General features: G+C 37.8%; 1 protein-coding gene across 3 annotated transcripts in view; it reads left to right on the top strand.

Annotated features, from left to right (window-relative positions):
• SMC6 (structural maintenance of chromosomes 6) overlaps positions 1-17,108 on the top strand; it is a 75,084-nt gene extending 57,976 nt beyond the window's left edge. For all 3 annotated transcript variants that reach the window (XM_032653126.1, XM_032653128.1, XM_032653127.1), the window contains exons 22-27: positions 916-1,061; positions 4,432-4,557; positions 7,441-7,546; positions 10,915-11,067; positions 14,215-14,312; positions 15,150-17,108. In XM_032653126.1, coding sequence (XP_032509017.1) covers positions 916-1,061; positions 4,432-4,557; positions 7,441-7,546; positions 10,915-11,067; positions 14,215-14,312; positions 15,150-15,264 — 744 coding nt within the window. In that variant the 3' untranslated portion in view covers positions 15,265-17,108. The remainder of the gene's footprint in view (positions 1-915; positions 1,062-4,431; positions 4,558-7,440; positions 7,547-10,914; positions 11,068-14,214; positions 14,313-15,149) is intronic.
• The last annotated feature ends 2,069 nt before the right edge of the window (positions 17,109-19,177 follow it).

Raw genomic sequence — 19,177 nt, 5'->3', positions numbered from 1 at the left:
ATGTTTTCCAAACATAGGCATGTTGTCCGATGACTATCTGTTTTGTATGAAGTAACAGCTGTTTCAGTGAATCAACAGAGGAAAAGACTGAGGAACTCTCAGAGTGTGGGGACTTCTTAGATCAACATGAAGAGGACTTTAGGCAGTACTGCCACAGCCCCATGTAGTGTCACTGAGTGATTTGGAAAATGGCACGCCCTCCACTGAAATAGTTCCTTAAATGCCCAGCTTGGCAAGTGCATACAGCTTTATGTCAGAAAAATGCTCCCCTGCCTCTGAGTAATTTGGGTGTGAGCTGGGTTGCAGTTCAGCTCCCACTTACTAGATAACCTTTGTTGACAACTGAAAGCAGCAGCCCTGTTTTTAGAGGAGAGTAAGTTGAGGGCAACTGTGGTTTAACCTAAAAGAGATGAATTCCAGCTTTGCTTTTACATGTCTTAGGAAAATGATTTAAACTCTGTAATTCATTTCCCTACTTGTTTAAAACTTACTGTACTACAAATGTTGTGAATATAAATACTATGTTTAATATGTTACAAACACGAAGGTCTTTGTGTTTTCAGTACTACTTGATGTTCAGAATCCATCCTAAAACACACAGAATGCTATGTCTGACCTCAGCACCCTGGGTGCCAAACCTTTCATAACTGCTACTTGAAATTTGTTTCACTAGGAAGTTATGGAGCTCTTACAAATTATTAAAGTGTGTACACCTATGTAATTTTCTCTTGAAGATTATGACAACTCTGGACCGTATTCTCAGTATAAAGCTTAGAACAATAATGATATTAAACGTAATTAAGATACATTTCTTAAACATAAGTTCAGAGTTCTATTTTGCATACTTTGGCACAAGTAGTACAGTGAATTGTTATATCAAAGAAGAGTTTTAAAGTTAAACATCTGTTATCTTAGGAGAAAATGTCACAAGCAAGACAAATCTGTCCAGAGCGGATAGAAGTAAAAAAATCTGCATCAATTCTAGACAAAGAAATTAATAGATTAAGACAAAAGATACAGGCAGAACATGCTAGTCATGGAGATCGAGAGGAAATAATGAGGTAAGTGATGCTCGTTTTTCTACTTTATGATATTATCCATAGATATATAATAGTGAGACAAAAAATAACATTTATATATCAATCTTAAATTTGGGTAAAGTGTTGCTATGGCATATAGTTATAGCTAAACTAGCCTTTCGTACATGTATTATTAATAGTAAACATTTTTCCTTTGGAATTATTACAGAACTCATTACAGAATGACATTTTAACATAGTTGCCTGTAAGATTCATATAGACATGAGGATATTCAGCTTCAGAAGTAATCAAAGAAATGCAAAGCAAAACAATTAGAAGCCATTTTCATATATATCAAGATGAAAAGAACACATATTTCATGTCAGTGAGATTTCAGTGAAATGGATATTTTTATATTACTTGTGAAAATGGAAGCTCTAGTTTAGTTAGAGCATGGGTTCTGAAGCAAGAGTACCTCAGTTTGAATTGCAATTCTGTTACCTACTAAACTGACTTTGGAAAGTTATCTAATCGCTCTGAACCTCAAATTTTTCATCTATAAAATGGGTATAATTATAGTACTTACCTTATAGAGTTGTAATGAAGATTAAATGAGATAACCCATAATAAACAATGTATAGGATACATAATATGTTAGATGTTATTGTTATTAGTCTTTCTGAAAAGTTTTAAGGTAGTTTATGTTAAACGCCTTTAAAAATTTCAATTTGGCCAAGTAATTTTGTTGTTATAATCCAAAATGAAAAAAACAATTTGTACTTGGATGTTTATTGCAGCATTAGTATTTTTTTTAGTTGAGATATGGTTGATTTACAATATTATATTTCAGGTGTACAACATGGTGATTCAGAATTTTTATAGATTGTAGTCCCTTTATAGTTATTATAAAATATTGGCTATATTCCCTGTGCTGTACAATATATTCCTGTAACTTATTTATTTTATACATAGTAGTTTGTATAACACTAAAAAATTAGAAATCTTGTATAACTGGATGATAATGATTGAATTACAGTAGAAAATTATAGCTATTAAACTTTATGAAGAATTTTTCTTATTAAAAAAGGCAGGGAACAGGAGTGATCTCAATTCTGTTTTCACAAACTTTGGGGAAAAAGGGAAAGAAACAAAAATAGTAACAAGTTTTTCTTTAAAATAGGTAATACCTTACATGTTTTAAAAATATAATGTGAAAGGGCAGACAATTTTTTCACTTTTATTTTATTTTATTAAATTAATTTATTAAATATGCTTTCAGTGTTTCTGTATGCAAAGGCAAGATGATATGAGTATGTGTTTTCATCCTTGCAGATACAAAAAGTAGTACACTAAGCTGTTTTAGGTTGCTTTCTTTGATTTAATGCTATATTTTGTAGATCTTTCCATATCAGTACATAGGCATTTTCTCATTGTGTTTTTATGTTTCACAGTATTTAGTCATCTCCTACTGATGGACAGTTGAGTTTTAACTTGATTTTTTGCTATTATAAATGGTGGTACACAACAAATAATTTTATACATGCATTATTTTGTATAAATTCGGGGTTTTTGTTTTTGTTTTTTTAAAAGGATAAACCCCACTCTGGCAGAGTCCCCTTTCTAGGGATTGTACTTTTTTTTCACTCCTATCAGCAATGAGTGCTTGTTTCCCCACAGCCTAAACAATGTGTGATTATTGTAGATTCTTTTTGCTGATAGATATATTTCCTAAATATATATATATATATATATACACACCTCAGTGTAATTTTAATTTGCATTTCACTTCTATTAAATGTGGTTAACATCTTTTCATGTCTTAAGGACCATTTATTTATATTTCTTTTTCTGTAAATATTTTTGATGTGAGGAATGTATTTTATCTTTTTCCAAATGGCTGTTTAGCCATTTGAAAAGTTATTGGTCCTCTAATTTTTTCCTTAAGAATGGCCATAGGAGTAATATTTTTTGTGTTTTTGCGAGTTCAAAACTTTGTCTCTAGCTTTTGAGTTTGAAAGAGTTTAGCCTAGTATAAAATCCTCGTTCTCCTGAGTATCTGTGTTTATGATGCTCGTCTTATAAGTTCTATAACTTATCCAGAATGTCAAATTCTGTGATCCTTTCCTTGGTATACACAGTGCTTTTTTTTTTTAAATATATAGATTTAAGTCTTACTTGTTAAAAGTTTTCTGGTATTTTACTTTTAAGTATTTTCTGTTGTCTAGTGTTCTTTTTAGAGGTCTTCAGTTATACATATGTTGCATGTACTTTTTCTTCTCTAGTTATTTTGTCTAACCATTTTATGTGGGGTTTTTTCCTGTTTTGTTTGTTTTTCTCATTTCTCATCTGTCTGTTGATGTTTTCTGTGTTGTCTGTTCGTTCCTATGCATCATCTCATTTTGTCTCATGTCTTTGTTTTTTTTGCTTTTTGTCTACACTCCCTTGTCCCACCTTGGGTTCTGCAAGTTCATGCTTCTCCTCCTCTTGTCTGTTTGTAACCTGTTGTTGTTTACCTGTCTGTTAGCTTTGAATTCCTTGATTTATCTTTTCCTTCAGTTCTTTCATTTCTGCTTTGAGGTGTTCCTTCCTGGTAGCACTTGTGTCTTGTTTTGTTTTCTTTTGTTTTAATTTATCGTGTTCAATTACGGTTTTAATCTGCTTTGTGACAACATTGTTGTAATAAGTTTTCTTTGTCTGTAGAGAGAGTTTTGCTGCTCTTTCCCAGCGCTTTTTTCCCCCCATAAATATCTTTGTATGTGTGCTTTGTTTGTGCTTTTTTTGTTATTCGTTTTTTAATTGGTTGGATTCTCTGGGACTGGACATTTGAAGGAGGATGGGATGGATGACTGAGAGCCTTGGCCAGGGTTCGCCCTTCATCCTTTGTCAGGATCTTTCTCTCCCTCTCTACGGCAATGAGCTGTTACTTCCACAGTAGCACTCTGAGAAGCCGTATCTTCCCGGCCTCTTTGACCTTGTCTCGTTCACGCTGGGGCTAGGGGGATCCTAATGCCCAACCTGTGTTCTTCTGTTCCTGCACTGGCATGTGTCACTAAGGGGAACATTTCTTGCCTTCTGGTGTGATCCCTTCCTTGCTAGAAGATCTGTATTTGCTGGTATTCTCTTACGATCTGCCACTCTGGGCCCCACTTGAGCACTTTTCTTCACTTACCTTCTCTGCCTTCTCTAGGGCTTGCACTTTGTTTCTGCCCAGCCCTGCTAACAGCTCTCCCCAGTCGGGGCAGCACGCTCACATTCTGGCAGTGTATTTGTCTGGAGATTTATGAAACCTGCTACTGCTGGGCCCTCTCAGCACTCCCTGCACTCCCTGTTCTTCCTATTAAATATATTTGAGATTTTACTTTATGTTTCATTGAATGGCATTTATTTACTTAACATTTTTTTCATAAAATAGGCAATATCAAGAAGCAAGAGAAACCTATCTTGATCTGGATAACAAAGTAAGGACTTTAAAAAGGTTTATTAAATTACTGGAAGAAATAATGACCCATAGATATAAAACGTATCAACAATTTAGAAGGTAAGTGTATTAAAAAAAATTACCACATATTGTACGTGTTTGTTTTTTCTTCGTTTTCACATTCTCGCTTATAAATAATAAAATTAAAAGAACTTGCATGATTTATTCAGAAAAGAAATGGTGGTAGTGCTTGGGATCCCGGATTTGAAGGGACTTTTATAGTGAGCTTTTTAAACTTAAACTGCATTAGATATGCTTTACTGGATAACTCATAGATGGCTGTTCAGTCTATGCTCAAATGGGTCATTTGGAAGCTCATTGGTTCTGTTAACAGACTGTTTCACTCTTGGACATTGCATGTTCTTAAGGCATACGAGTTTTGATGGGACATGTTAAGGCAGTTTCTCAGCTGTTTACCATGATCTCCTAGAATGGTGTAGCTCCATGGATGCAGAATCTGTTTTGTTTGCTGCTGTATCCCCAGTACCTACCACTGTGCCTGAAATATAGTAGAAACTTGATATATATTGGTTGAATGAATGAATACAGGATCCGCAAAACTGGATGTCATTAATATACCCAGAAATGTGCAGGTTGACAGAGATAAGTTAACCTCAGCTAAAATCACAAGCAACAGAAATAAAGGACAGTTTATAGGGTAGGGTTGCCCTTTGATATACTTGGATCCAAGGCAGCCCTAGTCTTTCCACCTAACCTCTATTTTCCCCATGATAGTCCCTCAGTAACATGCATTTTAACTGTACTTATACCAAAAACTATAATCTTAAGACTATAGAATTTTTTTTTTTAATTTAGCTCTAGTACGTATGGGGAAATTCAAATAAAGCCATAATGAGAAACGGGCTTTGCATGTTTGACCATATTCCTTAACTAAACTATAGCTTAGTTCTTGAAATGTGTATTTCAGTTTTATATGCATGTTATTAGGACTTGACTTAAAGAGTTTTTAATTTTATCCTTCTGAGGCTGCCTTGTAGTTTTGTTAGGTGGGACCAGAGCAGGCTTTGGTGAAGGACTGATTTTTTTCCTACCTGTGCAGCTGTGTTCTTCTGGGTCCTCTGTTGATATGTTGTGAGGTTATTCCATTCATGCCTTTGGGAATATGAACTATTCCTGGCTCTGGGTGACCTCGAGGGTTGTTTCTGGTTCTGTTGGGTGTTCCTCTCACCAGCCTCGGGCAGTATCCTCACACGGACACTGAGGAGGAAGGTGCTCAGCCTGAGGCTCTCCCACCCGCCTCTGTGGTCCTCTGGAGCTCTCTCTGTGCTGCTTCGTGAACCGGAGGTGCCTTGACCGCCCCAGACCCCTAAACAGAAAGACTTCTGGACTCTGCTTGGGTTTCCACTCCCTTTACTCTCAACATAAAAGTAACTTGGGGCGTTCACAGGGCTCAATTTGTTTGTTTCCCATCTTTCAGAGATTCTTTTGACTGGAATTGTCTGCGATGTCTGATGTTCAGAGTCCAAAAACTCTTGTTTCATAGATTTTGTCCAGTTTTCTAGTCGTTTCACGCAGAAGAGTAAATCTAATGCCTATTACTGTGTCTTTTCCAGAAGCAGTAGGGTTCATTTTCATATTGCTATTCAGAAAATTTTAGAATATTTTCTGTAAAGGTATTGGTCTTATTTAGTTTTCTATCTTGATAGGTTTCTTCACCACTGACATGTTTTATATTGCTAACCAATCTTGGGAGGACAATAAAAATGGTCAAATTTTTAAAATTCTTTATCTCTTTACACTGGAGAACCTTGCCATTTTATGAGGACAGTCTCTTTTAGTCATCCCATGAGTGGAAGCAATTGAAGAATACGTATCAGTATTGAAAGAAAGAAAAGTTAACAGAAAATTCTGAAAACCAGCTAGCAATAGTTGTGGCAGCAAAAGAAAACTCAGACTAACAGTATTTTCGAATGTGGAGATTTAATACAGTTTAGGAAGGGAATTGGGAGGGAAAAGAATAAAACGATAGTTATTCTGAAGAAAGGAGCCTTAGACTCATTAAGGAGCAAAGATGTCAAGAAAAATAGCCAGTCACCTGTCACCTAGATCTTATTTTCTGCATACCATTCCGCAACAAAAGGAACCAAGGCTCCTTTGAGAAATGGCTGATGATACCGGAGCAGAGCAGGGAAGGTATAGATGAGCCTCTTGCTATGCCAGAAAGTAAGGAAGTGCCTCCCCAAAATGTGGAGTCATGATAAAAGGACATAGGCAGCTTGAAGGGGCTCCACTGGCAAAATCTGGGACAATTTGAAGACCAGAATAAATAAGAACAGTAATGGATGACAACCCAATGAATAAAATAAGAATCTGTGACTGCGTCCTTAAAAATAGAAAGGTGGTAAGTAAATAAATGAGGAAGAAGGGAAAGCTCTTTCTTACAGCAGAATGCCATATGACAAATAAGTGAAGTTCACGTTGTGCTAGACAGTGCGTAAGGTATTACAGGTACAACATGATTAAGAGATTGGCTTTGCCCTTTTTGCTACTGTAAAGTTAGGAGGAGACAGGCAAATGAATAGGCAGTTTACCATTATCTTAACACTACTAGAGTTTAATCCTCTCAAGGACAAGATTCATGTCTTCTGTATTAGGGTGATATATAAATTAGTTGAATGATTGATACATTCATATGGACTGACTGTAATATAATGGGTTTCATTATATATGGGATGACATCTTTATTCATTTTATAGATGTTTGTTTATTATAAAAGGAAATGAAGTGGTAAAAATGTGGAGACATGAACGAAATATAAAGACACAGGCAAAAATCATCTAAAATTTTACCTATTAAATGGGCACCAGTGTTAACATCTTGGCATATTTTCATCTGGCCTTACATGCTGGTGTAAAGATCATGCTGAATATACAGTTCTGTATCTCTGTAATCTTTTTAATATGCCCAATTTCTTTTTTCAAGGTGTTTGACTTTACGATGCAAATTGTACTTTGACAACTTACTATCTCAGCGGGCCTATTGTGGAAAAATGAATTTTGACCACAAGAATGAAACTCTTACTATATCTGTAAGTATCTTAACTCTTCGCATGTTAGTCATTAAGAGAATTAGCTGCTTCATTTCTTTTGATGATATTTTGATCTGTTGTCATTGGAAAACAAAATAACTTACTTTGAAGTTAAAGATAGTCTTTGCCAAAGTGTTGAAAATTAAATTGATTTTACTGACTGAAGCCATTACTTTAGCTTTTTATTGTTTCCCCCAGACAGCCACATTATTTTCTTATGGTGACAATTAGGAGTTTTATTTTCAGTGATAAATATTTACCTTCTCTTTAAACTCCACTGGTTCCTTTTTAAAATTCATATAGCATTTTAAATTACGTGGGACATTATAGAAAGTCTGTATTCTCTGGCCCCACTGTAGGAAGCCAGAAAAGAATTACTCAAAGAATGTTCGACCCCATGTAATTGTCTTTGTGCTACTTATTTTGGAAGGTATCCCTAGATCTAGCCTCTTTTGTATAAAGGAAGCCACCACTTTCAAATTATGGAGTCTGTGTGTCTGGATTCTATCACAGTCACATGCATTAAAGGAGGAGTGTGGGATATAGCATTAAAAATAGTGTAGTCAGGGGCTTCCCTGGTGGCGCAGTGGTTGAGAGTCCGCCTGCTGATGCAGGGGACACGGGTTCGTGCCCCGGTCCGGGAAGATCCCACATGCCGCGGAGCGGCTGGGCCCGTGAGCCATGGCCGCTGAGCCTGTGTATCTGGAGCCTGTGCTCCGCAACGGGAGAGGCCACAACAGTGAGGGGCCCGCGTACCGCAAAAAAAAAAAAGAAATAAAAGTGAGTCAGGAGGTCAAAAGCAGCTACTCACTCTAAATAATTGGGTCAAACTTTTCAAATATTTGTGTACTATTCTTAGTTGCCATAAATTTTATACTTCCATTTTAATACTTAGAATAAGTAATAATTTGCCATACAGATATGCAACTAAGAACCCATCTAAAACTTTTTAAGAATAATAATAATTGAGAAAAAGAATGACAATACATTTAAAAACAGTTAAAAGTCATTAATTCGCCAAGTGGTGAATAGGCACATGAAAAAGTGCTCAGTATCGCTAGTCATCAGAGAAATACAAGTTTATACCATAATAAGTTACTATCCCACTCCTATTATTGTGACTAAAATGAACAAGACTGATAATACCTTGTGTGGGTGAGGTTGTGGACTTAGGACGCTTATACCTTGCTAGTGGGAGTGTAATTTGGTAGAACTAATTTAGAAACCTGTCTTGCAGGGTCTATTAAAGCAATTCCTCTTTTCAGAACTCTTCAAAAACCAGTAAAATTTATCTACAGTAATTAAAGTCAAAATAGTGGTTACCTTTTAGGGGTTGGTAGTTGACGGGAGAGGACACAGGGAATCTGCTGAGATGCTAGAAATGTCCTGTCTTGATCTCAGTAGTGGTTACCCAGGTGTGCGTGTATATGTGTACGTATATGTCAGAATTATTTGAGCTAAACACTTAAGCTTTGTGTTCTTTACTGTATATAAGTTATACTCTAGTAAAAATTATACTCTAGTAAAAGAAAATATTAGGTGTTTGGATAATTTATTCCCAGAGCCATAGCTGTTCAAGACAACTGAAACTAGATTTTCTGACATTATCATTCCTGTTATTCAACAGACTATTATTGCTTTAAGAATCTTCAAGTTTTCTCATCTTCATTTTACAAATAAGAAGTCCCATGATAGGTTTACTAATAGGCCAGGGATAAAATTTAGATCTCCGTAATTTATCTGGGGCTTGATTCATTAGAATGATACAAGATGCAGTTTGGGAGCAAAAGACTGCATCCTGTTTCTTAGTTCTTACTGTTCTGGTGTGTGTGTGTGTGTGTGTGTGTGTGTGTGTGTGTGTGTGTGTGTGTGTGTGTGTGTTTGGTTTGGTTTGGCTTTTTACTGCTTATGTTAATGTTGTTTTTGAGTTTGGATTTTCATAGAGAATTCAGACTTCAGATGATAAATATAAAATTTCAGTGTATGTTTAAATTCAGAATTTTTTATAACCCTTAGAAGATTAAAATATAAGTGAATGCTCACTTGAGAACCAAATAATTTTTCAAATAGTGTTTTGGAAAATACGTGAAGCTGTGTATCTCTTAAAACACATATGATAAAACTGGTTGGTGCTCTGTTTTTTCAACTTGAGTGCATATATGTATATCTGGAATTCTCTTAAAATGAAATCGAGTTCCTTCAAATGTTACTTATACTGTCTTCTTAGGGAATTATATGAAAATGTTATCTCGCTAATTACTTTTATATTGTTCCCATGAACACTTACTAAGAGATACTTTTAAGAGAGAGTTATGTATTTCAATTGATTGCTGCTGTTACTCTTTGGCCAGTGTGAGCCTCTTTAAGTTGGTCCTGTGTCCTTTTGACATTCAGTAATTACTTTGAAAGCAGTTTAACCACTAGATGTCACTAGAATTCAAGTAGCAAGAGATTAACTTGGCACTTAAAGTGTTTGACAAAAGGAGGTAAAGAAAACAATCCCATTTACAATAGCATCAAAAACAATAAACTACTTAGGAAATTTAACCAAGGAAGTGAAAGATCTATACACTGAAAACTACTAAGACATTGTTAAAAGAAATTGAAGAAGACACAAATAAATGGGAAGATAACCCTTGTACATGAACCAGAAGAATTAATATTGTTAAAATGTCCATACTATCAAAGCTATCTATAGATTCAGTGCAGTCGCTATCGAGATTCCAAAGGCATTGTTCACAAAAAGAAAAAACAATCCTAAAATTTGTATGGAACCACAAAAGACCCCTAATAGCCAAAGCAATCTTGAGAAAAAAGAACAAGCCGGAGGCATCACATTTCCTGATTTGAAGCTATGTTGCAAAGCGATAGCAATCAAAACAGTATGCTATTGGCATAAAAATAGACACATAGACCAATGGAACAGAATAGAGAGCCCAGCAATAAACCCAGGCATATCTGGCCAACTAATATTTGACAAAGGAGCCAAGAATATACAATGGGGAAAGGATAGTCTCTGATAAATCATGTTGGGAAAACTGGATATCTACATGCAAAAAATGAAACCGGACTAATGTTGGTACTTTTATTATTAAGACTTTGGACTTTCGGTGTGTTAGATCTGGTTATGGCGAGAAACTGTTTTCAGTTTGATTCTCTCACAATAAAACAGAAACCACCGTTACACAGCTCACTGTTTTACTCTAAAATATTTTGAATAGAATAGATGTCGTTTCCAAGTCACTAAATGATTTTTTTAAATCTTCTTTTTTACTATAAACTCATCCTTTCTAATGGTGGCCAATCTTTTTTGTAAAGAAATTAATCTGTTTTTTTCCTATACTTTGTTTTTTGTCAACTCATTCAAGGTTCAGCCTGGAGAGGGAAACAAAGCCGCTTTCAATGACATGAAGGCCTTATCTGGCGGTGAACGTTCTTTTTCCACAGTTTGCTTCATTCTTTCTCTGTGGTCCATTGCTGAATCTCCTTTCAGATGCCTGGATGAGTTTGATGTCTACATGGTAGTGTTGACTTTTAAATTCTCTAATTTTTTGGTTGTTTGAAATGTGTATTTTGAAAGGAAGCAATTCACTCTTTAGTTTTACCCATAACAGAAAAGATCCTGCTCTGATAGTTTTGTCTGTGATAAGTGATAGAGAAGAACCAAAGAATTCCAGTTCTCGCCCTTGCTAACACACCACACTGGCAGGGACCCTGTCCTGGATTTGCAGCCTTTTCCCCAGTTTGCTTCCGTCTTCCGTTTGTACACATAATTATAAGCAGTTCCCCACATTTGCTTTCCCTGACTCTCGCCACTGTTCTCTCTCCCTTCCTGCACAGCCGTACTTTTCAAAACAGCAGTGTGTGTAACAGGAGGGAGCGAGGACACTGGACTTCGAAGTTAAAAAACCGAAGATTGAGACCTACCTCTGTCACCAGTTCCCCAGCTGACTTTGGGCAAGATATCTATCCTCTTTGGGCCTCAGTTTCTTCATCTGTAGAATAGATTATTAACCTTTCCTACCTTGTAGGGTTAGAGCGAGGCTCCAGTGAGGTCCTATCTGTAACGTGCTCACTATGGTGCGGGCGCACAGTAGGGCCTCCCAAATCAGCTGTTAACCATTCTCTTTACTGCTTCATGCCTCCTTCTTTACTAAATCTACTGTAATCTGGGTTTAGACGACAATACTCCAGCAAAGCTTGTTTAGCAAAAATCATAAGAACTTTAATTTGGTGACTGACCACAGACTGACCTTCCATCTCTTAAACTGTGTCTTCTCACCTCCTCTTCGTTCTCCGTGTGCCAGTCTGCCTCCCCTAATTCGGGTGCCCTTAAATGTTTGAGGTCTTCTTTGTTTTTCATAGTGGTGTTAATCTTCCTGGATATCATGTTCTACCTACCCCCAGCCCACACACACACAGTCCCACAGGCTGCTGTCTACGTTTGGATCCCTCCCAAAGCTAAGCATCTCATTCTGACATCTCTCTTGTTCTCTGGACCCGTGTGCTCGACTACCTGTGAAACCATCTAGTGAACAACCCACATCTCAAACTCAGCGTGTCTGAGTCTGAATTTTTCTCCTCCAAGCCTTCCTTTTCCTGAATTCTTTTCCTTGATTAGTTGCAAATTGCCATTTCCAACCCAACACCTAACTGCAAAACCAGTGATTTATCTGTGATTCTTCTTTCCTCGTTACACATGAAGTCTGACCCCTATCTCTTCTCTTTTCAAGTATCTCCCTGGTCCCCGCCCTCTGCTCCTTCCTGTTACCTCTCCTGTCCTCGCCTCTCGCGTGTTGTCATCACTTCCTGTCCACACGCTCAGACTTTAATCCTGCCCCTTCTCAGTTCCTCCTTCACTGTCTTGCCAGGTTTATAGTTCTAAAATAAATCTAATTGTAGTCACTCACTTGCTTGAAAATCTTTGGTTTAATTCCGAAGGGTGACTTTGAAACCCTTCATGATACGGTAGCCACTGACTTTTTCAGCTGGACTAAGCTGTTTGTGATTTTCCAGACTCTGCGCCTCTGCCCGTTGTGCTCTTCTTCGTTGTATGTCACACTCCGACTCATCTTTCAGGACTCGGTTCAGATGTCCCCTTTATGTAGCCTCCATGACTACCACCCTGCCAGGCAGGATTAGGGACTTCTCAGAGCTCCCTCAACACTACCTGACATCCACTCGTGCAATTATATTATTTTTATATTTTATAGGATCTAATATTATATATTATACACATTTTATTATGATATATATTTTGCATTCTATTGCAATCCCCTATTTTCATGTCTGAATCACCCACCAAATTTTCAATTTTGAAGTTCAACTCTGTCTTAATCATATTTCTAACTCCTAATGCCTAGCCCATAATTAGGATTTAGAAAATGCTTATTTACAAATCAGAATTCACATTTGTAAGTGCTGTATAATCCTTCAGTGGTTTTTTTTTTCTATGCTGTCACTGCTGAAGATTAGTTAGAAATTCCTCTGAGATTTGGCTTCAAAGCTGATTCACAAATCATAGAAGATGATTGCTCTTTCCATATAATATTTTTGTCCAAAATGCTATTATGTAGACTTATCACCCATCTTATAAGTCAAATTTAATTCTGAACAATTTCTTTCTCTTTCAGAAACTTACAGGTTCTTAGTCAGAATGACATTTTGCCTCATTGAAATTATTCAGAAAAACGTACCCAAGTTCTGAGAACCAATCCAGTGGAAATGAATAAATATTTCTTGGTGCCTTGGCAGCTTTGTTATTAAATGATGGGCTTCCCCAAGGCATTGTTTTGAAAGGACAGTTTTCACTTTGGGCAAGCTCCGGTCACTTCTGTTAACGTTAAGTTAGATTACTTTAGGGATATGCCTGATGGAAGAATTTATAGAGCAAGAGCCACTGAGCAGTGTAGCTGGAGTGCAGGGCCCCTGTCGGGCTCCAGAGCCCAGGTTCTAAACCGCCACGCTGTACGGTACGGCCACACGCGGTTTCATTTGTCTGTGTTTTCAAATTTCAGGAGTTTCCAAGGGAGGAGAGAGGTACTTTGACTTTTGTTTTTTCTGTTATTTAACTCAGAAAATGTAAGCACACAGTTTAATTCCTGTAGTCAAAACCTGTTATAACCAAGCATTTTTTCCCTATACATGGATGTGCCGTTACACTTATTTTAAAGATTCAGCTGAGAAATTAGTCTGTAAATTCAAATCGATTCACATTGTACAAATTGTAGAAGGTGATGGGGACGGAGCTTTTAGAACACCTTAATCATTGAGGGAAAACGTGAGAGACTTAGTAAGTTTGAAACTGGTCATCTTTGATACTGTTCTCTTGAGTAATTAAATATTACTGTAGAAATTAGATTCACTCTGCAACATCTAGTTGTATCTTTTGACTATTTTCTGATTATTTTAATTGTTAAGTATATTTGAGGCAAGGGGCTATGCTTTGACTATAGGAATTCCTGGAAGATACATGTTATTCAGTTATTTTCCCCTAATAATTTTAGATACTATCTTTCACAGTATGTATGAATTGCTTGGCATTATAGATAAGATAATGGATGATCCTTGGATAAAAATCCAGGGGTTCATAACAACCAGTAGAATGCTCCTTTCACAGGAACATGATTGACACAGCAGCACCTCTGACTTCTGCCTCTGTTCTCCAGGATATGGTTAACCGGAGAATTGCGGTGGATATGATACTCAAGATGGCAGATTCCCAGCGCTTCAGGCAGTTTATCCTGCTTACCCCTCAAAGCATGAGGTAACTTTTTAAAACTCTTCTATGAATTATATATATATATATATCAAGTATATAAAAAGGGGTGAGAAATCTTTTATATTCTCAATTTTAAAATGCAAATGCATAAATGACCAGTCAAAAGAAAAATTAACCCCTACTCTAGTTCCAGAGATCGAAGGTAGTTTTCCCGTATTAGATGTTTAAAATTTTGTTTGTGTTATCTCCCATTAACAGAGGCAATTGAACTGAATATGATTATTGACTTGTTAATACTTCTATTTTGAATCTGCTCTTCTGTGGTTACCATGACCCAACTAACATAAAGTAATTTTAGTAACTCTGCTTCGACTGGAGAAGCGATTCATGATTTCCCTAGTCGTGATTCTTTTCCTGTTGACGGAGAAGTAGCAGTCTTCCTAAATGGACAACGCAGCTCTGCTGTCAGTCAGCGTTTATTAGGTACCTCCATGGTGTCAGGCTCTGTGTCACTTAAACGTTGATATTCTTTCTCTAAAGTGGTCACTCGATCGTGTGGGTACTCAGGTTTATGACTGGAAATATTCAGGTGACTCCTTCCTGACTAGACAAGAAGAATAAGAGTTAGTTGATACATAAATCTCCTTCATTTTCTTTTTCTTCCAAACTGAAAACCCATGGCATTTAGCAGGAAGTTAATTTTTAAAAATGAAAATTTATTTCCCTATTGCAAGTTATATTTCTCCTAGAATTCCAGATATCAGACATACCCCCCCATTAGCAGCCATTTAGACTTATATTTTCATGAGGTAGTATTAGAATTTTTTTTTTTTATGAAAAAATTTTCTTGGAAATTGGAATAATTAATTTTGCCTCCTCTAGTTCACTTCCAGCAAGTAAACTGATCAGAATTCTTCGAATGTCTGACCCTGAAAGAGGACAAACTACGTTGCCTTTCCGACCTGTGTCTCAAGGAGAAGAAGAAGACCAGGGTTGATTTACTGTGGCTGACTGTGCCACACCCTCATGTTGAAAGACATGTAAGGGGAGACGCCCGGGACTATGGGAAATAAAACGAAACTGAAGACATTCTGCGATGGAGACTGACTCATGTATCTGACACGATAAGCCTAGAAGACCGGCCACAGCCCGCAATTTAAAATTATAATTACTTTGCTTTGAGAAAATCAACTTCATAGTACTGGTTTTAAATCTTCTTAAGTTTGTTTGTTTTTCATTCTAACCATCTACTTTTATAGATTCTTTTTCAGAAGTTTAAAATTTTGTACATACGTACATGTACATATCTGTTTCGTTTGGGTTCATTTCTATAGTATTTTGTAAGAATTAAAATAAAGATTTGATCACCCGGTTATAGTTAGTTTTGCTTTTCCAGAATATTACATTATTCTCATTGCAGGGGGTGGGGCGGCGCCCAGGCCGGCTGTGAACAGGGACCAGTTTACAATAGATTCATTGTCTGTTTTGTGCTTATTAATGAGGAGGGACCCGCACAGGACTGTAGGAACTCTGGTCACGATCCCTGCACAGGTCATTTTCAGCCCTAGAGATACAATTGCAGATTGGGACGGTAGTTTCAATTATTGTGTTTCATCACATTTAAGATGCTCTCTGTTAAGGCATGTTCTCGGAGCTTTACTAAAGCACTGCCAGTCCTGACACGGTGCCTTTCTCTGAGTCCCTTAACCATCATCCACCCTACTAAGTGTCCAGCCTGTGTCGGAACTGGGTTATGACCCACTGGTGCGTCCTGACCTGCAGCGTGATTGCTTGCTTGCTTTAAAGTCCCGCAGTTTGCAGTCCAAAGCGTCTCAAGCTCTGGCTCAGCCGAGAGAGGACACAGGCCAGAGGGACTGTGCAGACCAGGCTGAGGAGAGGGCTGGGGAAATTGGGGCAGAGGACAGCTCCCCCTGGAGCAGAGAAGTAGCTGGGAGCCAAAGGCCCAGCTGCTGATAGGGAGCTGATGTCAGTTTATAAGACACACCCTGATTTTAGAGTTGTTAAAAAGTGTGATCCTTAGAATGATAAAATATAGCCTGTTGTAAGCAACGGTATTTATGAATTTTTTTAAAAAGAAAACATGAGTAGAACTCCTGCTTGCATTCTCTATGTTTGATACTAGGATTAGTGCTAACCTTTTTAGAAAGACGTGGATACCAACAAGAAGAATTCCCTATATTGCTAGCAATAAATATTTGTGAAATTGAAAGGAAGTATTTTAAGAAAAAGACAGTACTTTAAAAGCAGCGACACTTCTGTAGTTACTGAGAAAAACTGGATTTTGTTTTTGGTGAGGGGAGAGAGTCTAATTTAATCTTAAATTGAGATCCATTGGTAAATGAGAAGTCCAGAAACTGTGCTTTTCTAATCTAAGAATTTACAGAGAGAGAAAATGTGTGCCGCATGTTTTAAACATCCTCCACTAACAATACAAAGTCTGATTTTTTTAAAGGTACATTTATAATTCATTTGTATCAAAACTATTTTAACATACATGTGCTTTTTCAAATAAAAAAAATGAAGTAGAATATACCAAATGCATACACTTTTATTCGCTGAACAGTTTCAGTGTCTGAAATTTTGTGGTAGTTTTTTAATGTGCTTCTTAATACAGAAAGGGAAGTAGAATCCTCAGGTATCCAGGCATCTCTTGTTGAGTTGAAGGTTATTCATTGCTTTGGCCTCACAAAGTTTGGGTTTCAACTATCGTAAGTGAAAATATTTTCAATTAATATTCTAATTAATGGTAATATTAATTAGAATAAAAAGAAATTGCTTTTTTGAAATATGTGTAACTTCTAAAAATAAAACTTTAAATTTACCTGTAGTTAAAGTCATCCTTTTGTGAATTGGGGAAGATATTATAATTGACAGAATCAAGCCTCCTCATGAATAGTGACTTGAATACTTCATAGAGATGACTCTTCCACCCCTGGTTTTTATCAGCAGGGCAGGAATGACTGAACTGAGTCGTGAAATCCTGGGGAAGAAATGCTTCCTTGGACCTTTAAATCCTACCTTTTCATAACTTTGGGTTAGACATGATTAAAATCGTTCTTAAAAATGACAAATGTGGGGCTTCGCTGGTGGTGCAGTGGTTGAGAGTCCGCCTGCCGATGCAGGGGACGCGGGTCCGTGCCCCGGTGGGAGAAGATCCCACATGCCGCGGAGCGGCTGGGACCGTGAGCCATGGCCGCTGAGCCTGCGTGTCCGGAGCCTGTGCTCCGCAACGGGAGAGGCCACAGCAGTGAGAGGCCCGCGTACCGCAAAAAAAAAAAAAAAAAAAAAAAGGCACCAGGGAATGGGAGGAAGGGAGAAGGGAAAATTTGGAAAATACTCAGAAGAATGCAATGCCTGAATCTGCAGTGTCGATGATCAGTATGAGTAACAATATTACTTAAATGTTGTTTCATTAAAACTAATCACATTTGTCTTTTTTTTTTTTTCATTTTCAAAGAATCCCTCTGGCTGCTGTGTGAATAGGTTAGGATTAGAGGCTTTTGCAGTGATCCAGGTCAGAGGTCATGGAGACTTGGACCAGAGTGGTCGAGATAGAAGTGTTCAGATTCGAAGTCCAGAGGCAGTGAGACTTGCTGATGAGAATACAGTTGACCCTTGAACAACACAGCGGTATGGGGCAGTCTAAAATCCGAGTTTAATTTATAGTCGGCCCTCCACCCACGCGGTTCCTCCTGTCTCCCTCGTGCATCTGTGGATGGGGTAGCAGTGTAGTATTTACTATTGGAAAAATCCGCCTGTAAGTGCGGAGTTTGAACCTGTACTGTTCAAGGGTCAGCTGTACTGCGGAGCTGTGAGAGGGACCAAGGATCATTGGCCTGGGGTCTGGGACCTGAAAAACCGCACGAGTGGTGGTGTCATTCACAGAGCTAGGGAAGATGAGGGGCGGCTGTGGAGGAGAGCGATGGACGGCTGGTGGGGAGACGTACAGCAGCTCCGATCTGAGCAGGCAGCGTTTGAGACAATCATTTAGTTGATCGGGTATTTGATGGGTAACTTTACGTTGGTAAATGTAAGAACCTGAGAAACAGTAACATAAGGTAAGAGTCTAGAGATCTATATTTCGCCTGCAAAATGCTGGGAAGAACCCAAACTGCACGCCCCAAATATTTGGGAAACTGAATTACTTACACAAAAGGACCCAAGGGAACAGTGTGTCATTTTATTTAGAAGCTCTAGTTGACTGTCGTTTTCTCACTAAACCCCTACACACCTGGTGCAGTAAGGCTCTCTGAAGACGTCTATTTAAGCGTGTGTTTTACTTCCTGACATGGTTTCCAACGGTGTGGAGGAAATCAGCATCTGGCCTCTTTAAGAAAGTGGTTCATGTTATTCATCTAGAGACTGTGATCCTGAATGAGGGAACTACAGGGAAAAGGAAGCCTTAAAGCAATATGATTCCCCTTTAAAAACAGTTTAGAGTTATTTAAGAAATAAAAAAGAGGAAATATGGAAACTTATGGCTTCTAAACGCAGAAAGAGTTCAGGTTAGAATAAAAGTAAGACATTTGGGGGCATTTTCCTTTCAGAACAGCAGCAGGAGTTAAAGAGACCAAAATAGTAGCTGAGTATAAGCTGGAACTGATAGAACTCAGGCCCACTTGAATGATGAGAGGATGCCCACAGCTGGTCCTTTCTGAAGGGACCACAGGCTGGGAGGGACACTGTGGTTCTTGAGGATGCCCGTTGCTGAGGGTGTGTGTGGGTGTGGTTTAAACGGAACTCAGTTACAGAAGTTGTGTTAAACACACCCTTCAGTTCATGGCTCACCTTCATCTCTGGTTGCCTCAGAGCAGGTGAATGCATTTTGTATGTGGAAGAGATGTGAATTGTGGCTACAGGGCAGACTGTGGCTGATTGTTTTCCAGAGA

Source organism: Phocoena sinus, chromosome 13, assembly GCF_008692025.1.
Source record: "Phocoena sinus isolate mPhoSin1 chromosome 13, mPhoSin1.pri, whole genome shotgun sequence".
Taxonomy (NCBI): domain Eukaryota; kingdom Metazoa; phylum Chordata; class Mammalia; order Artiodactyla; family Phocoenidae; genus Phocoena; species Phocoena sinus.
This window is presented reverse-complemented; position numbering and strand designations above follow the sequence as displayed.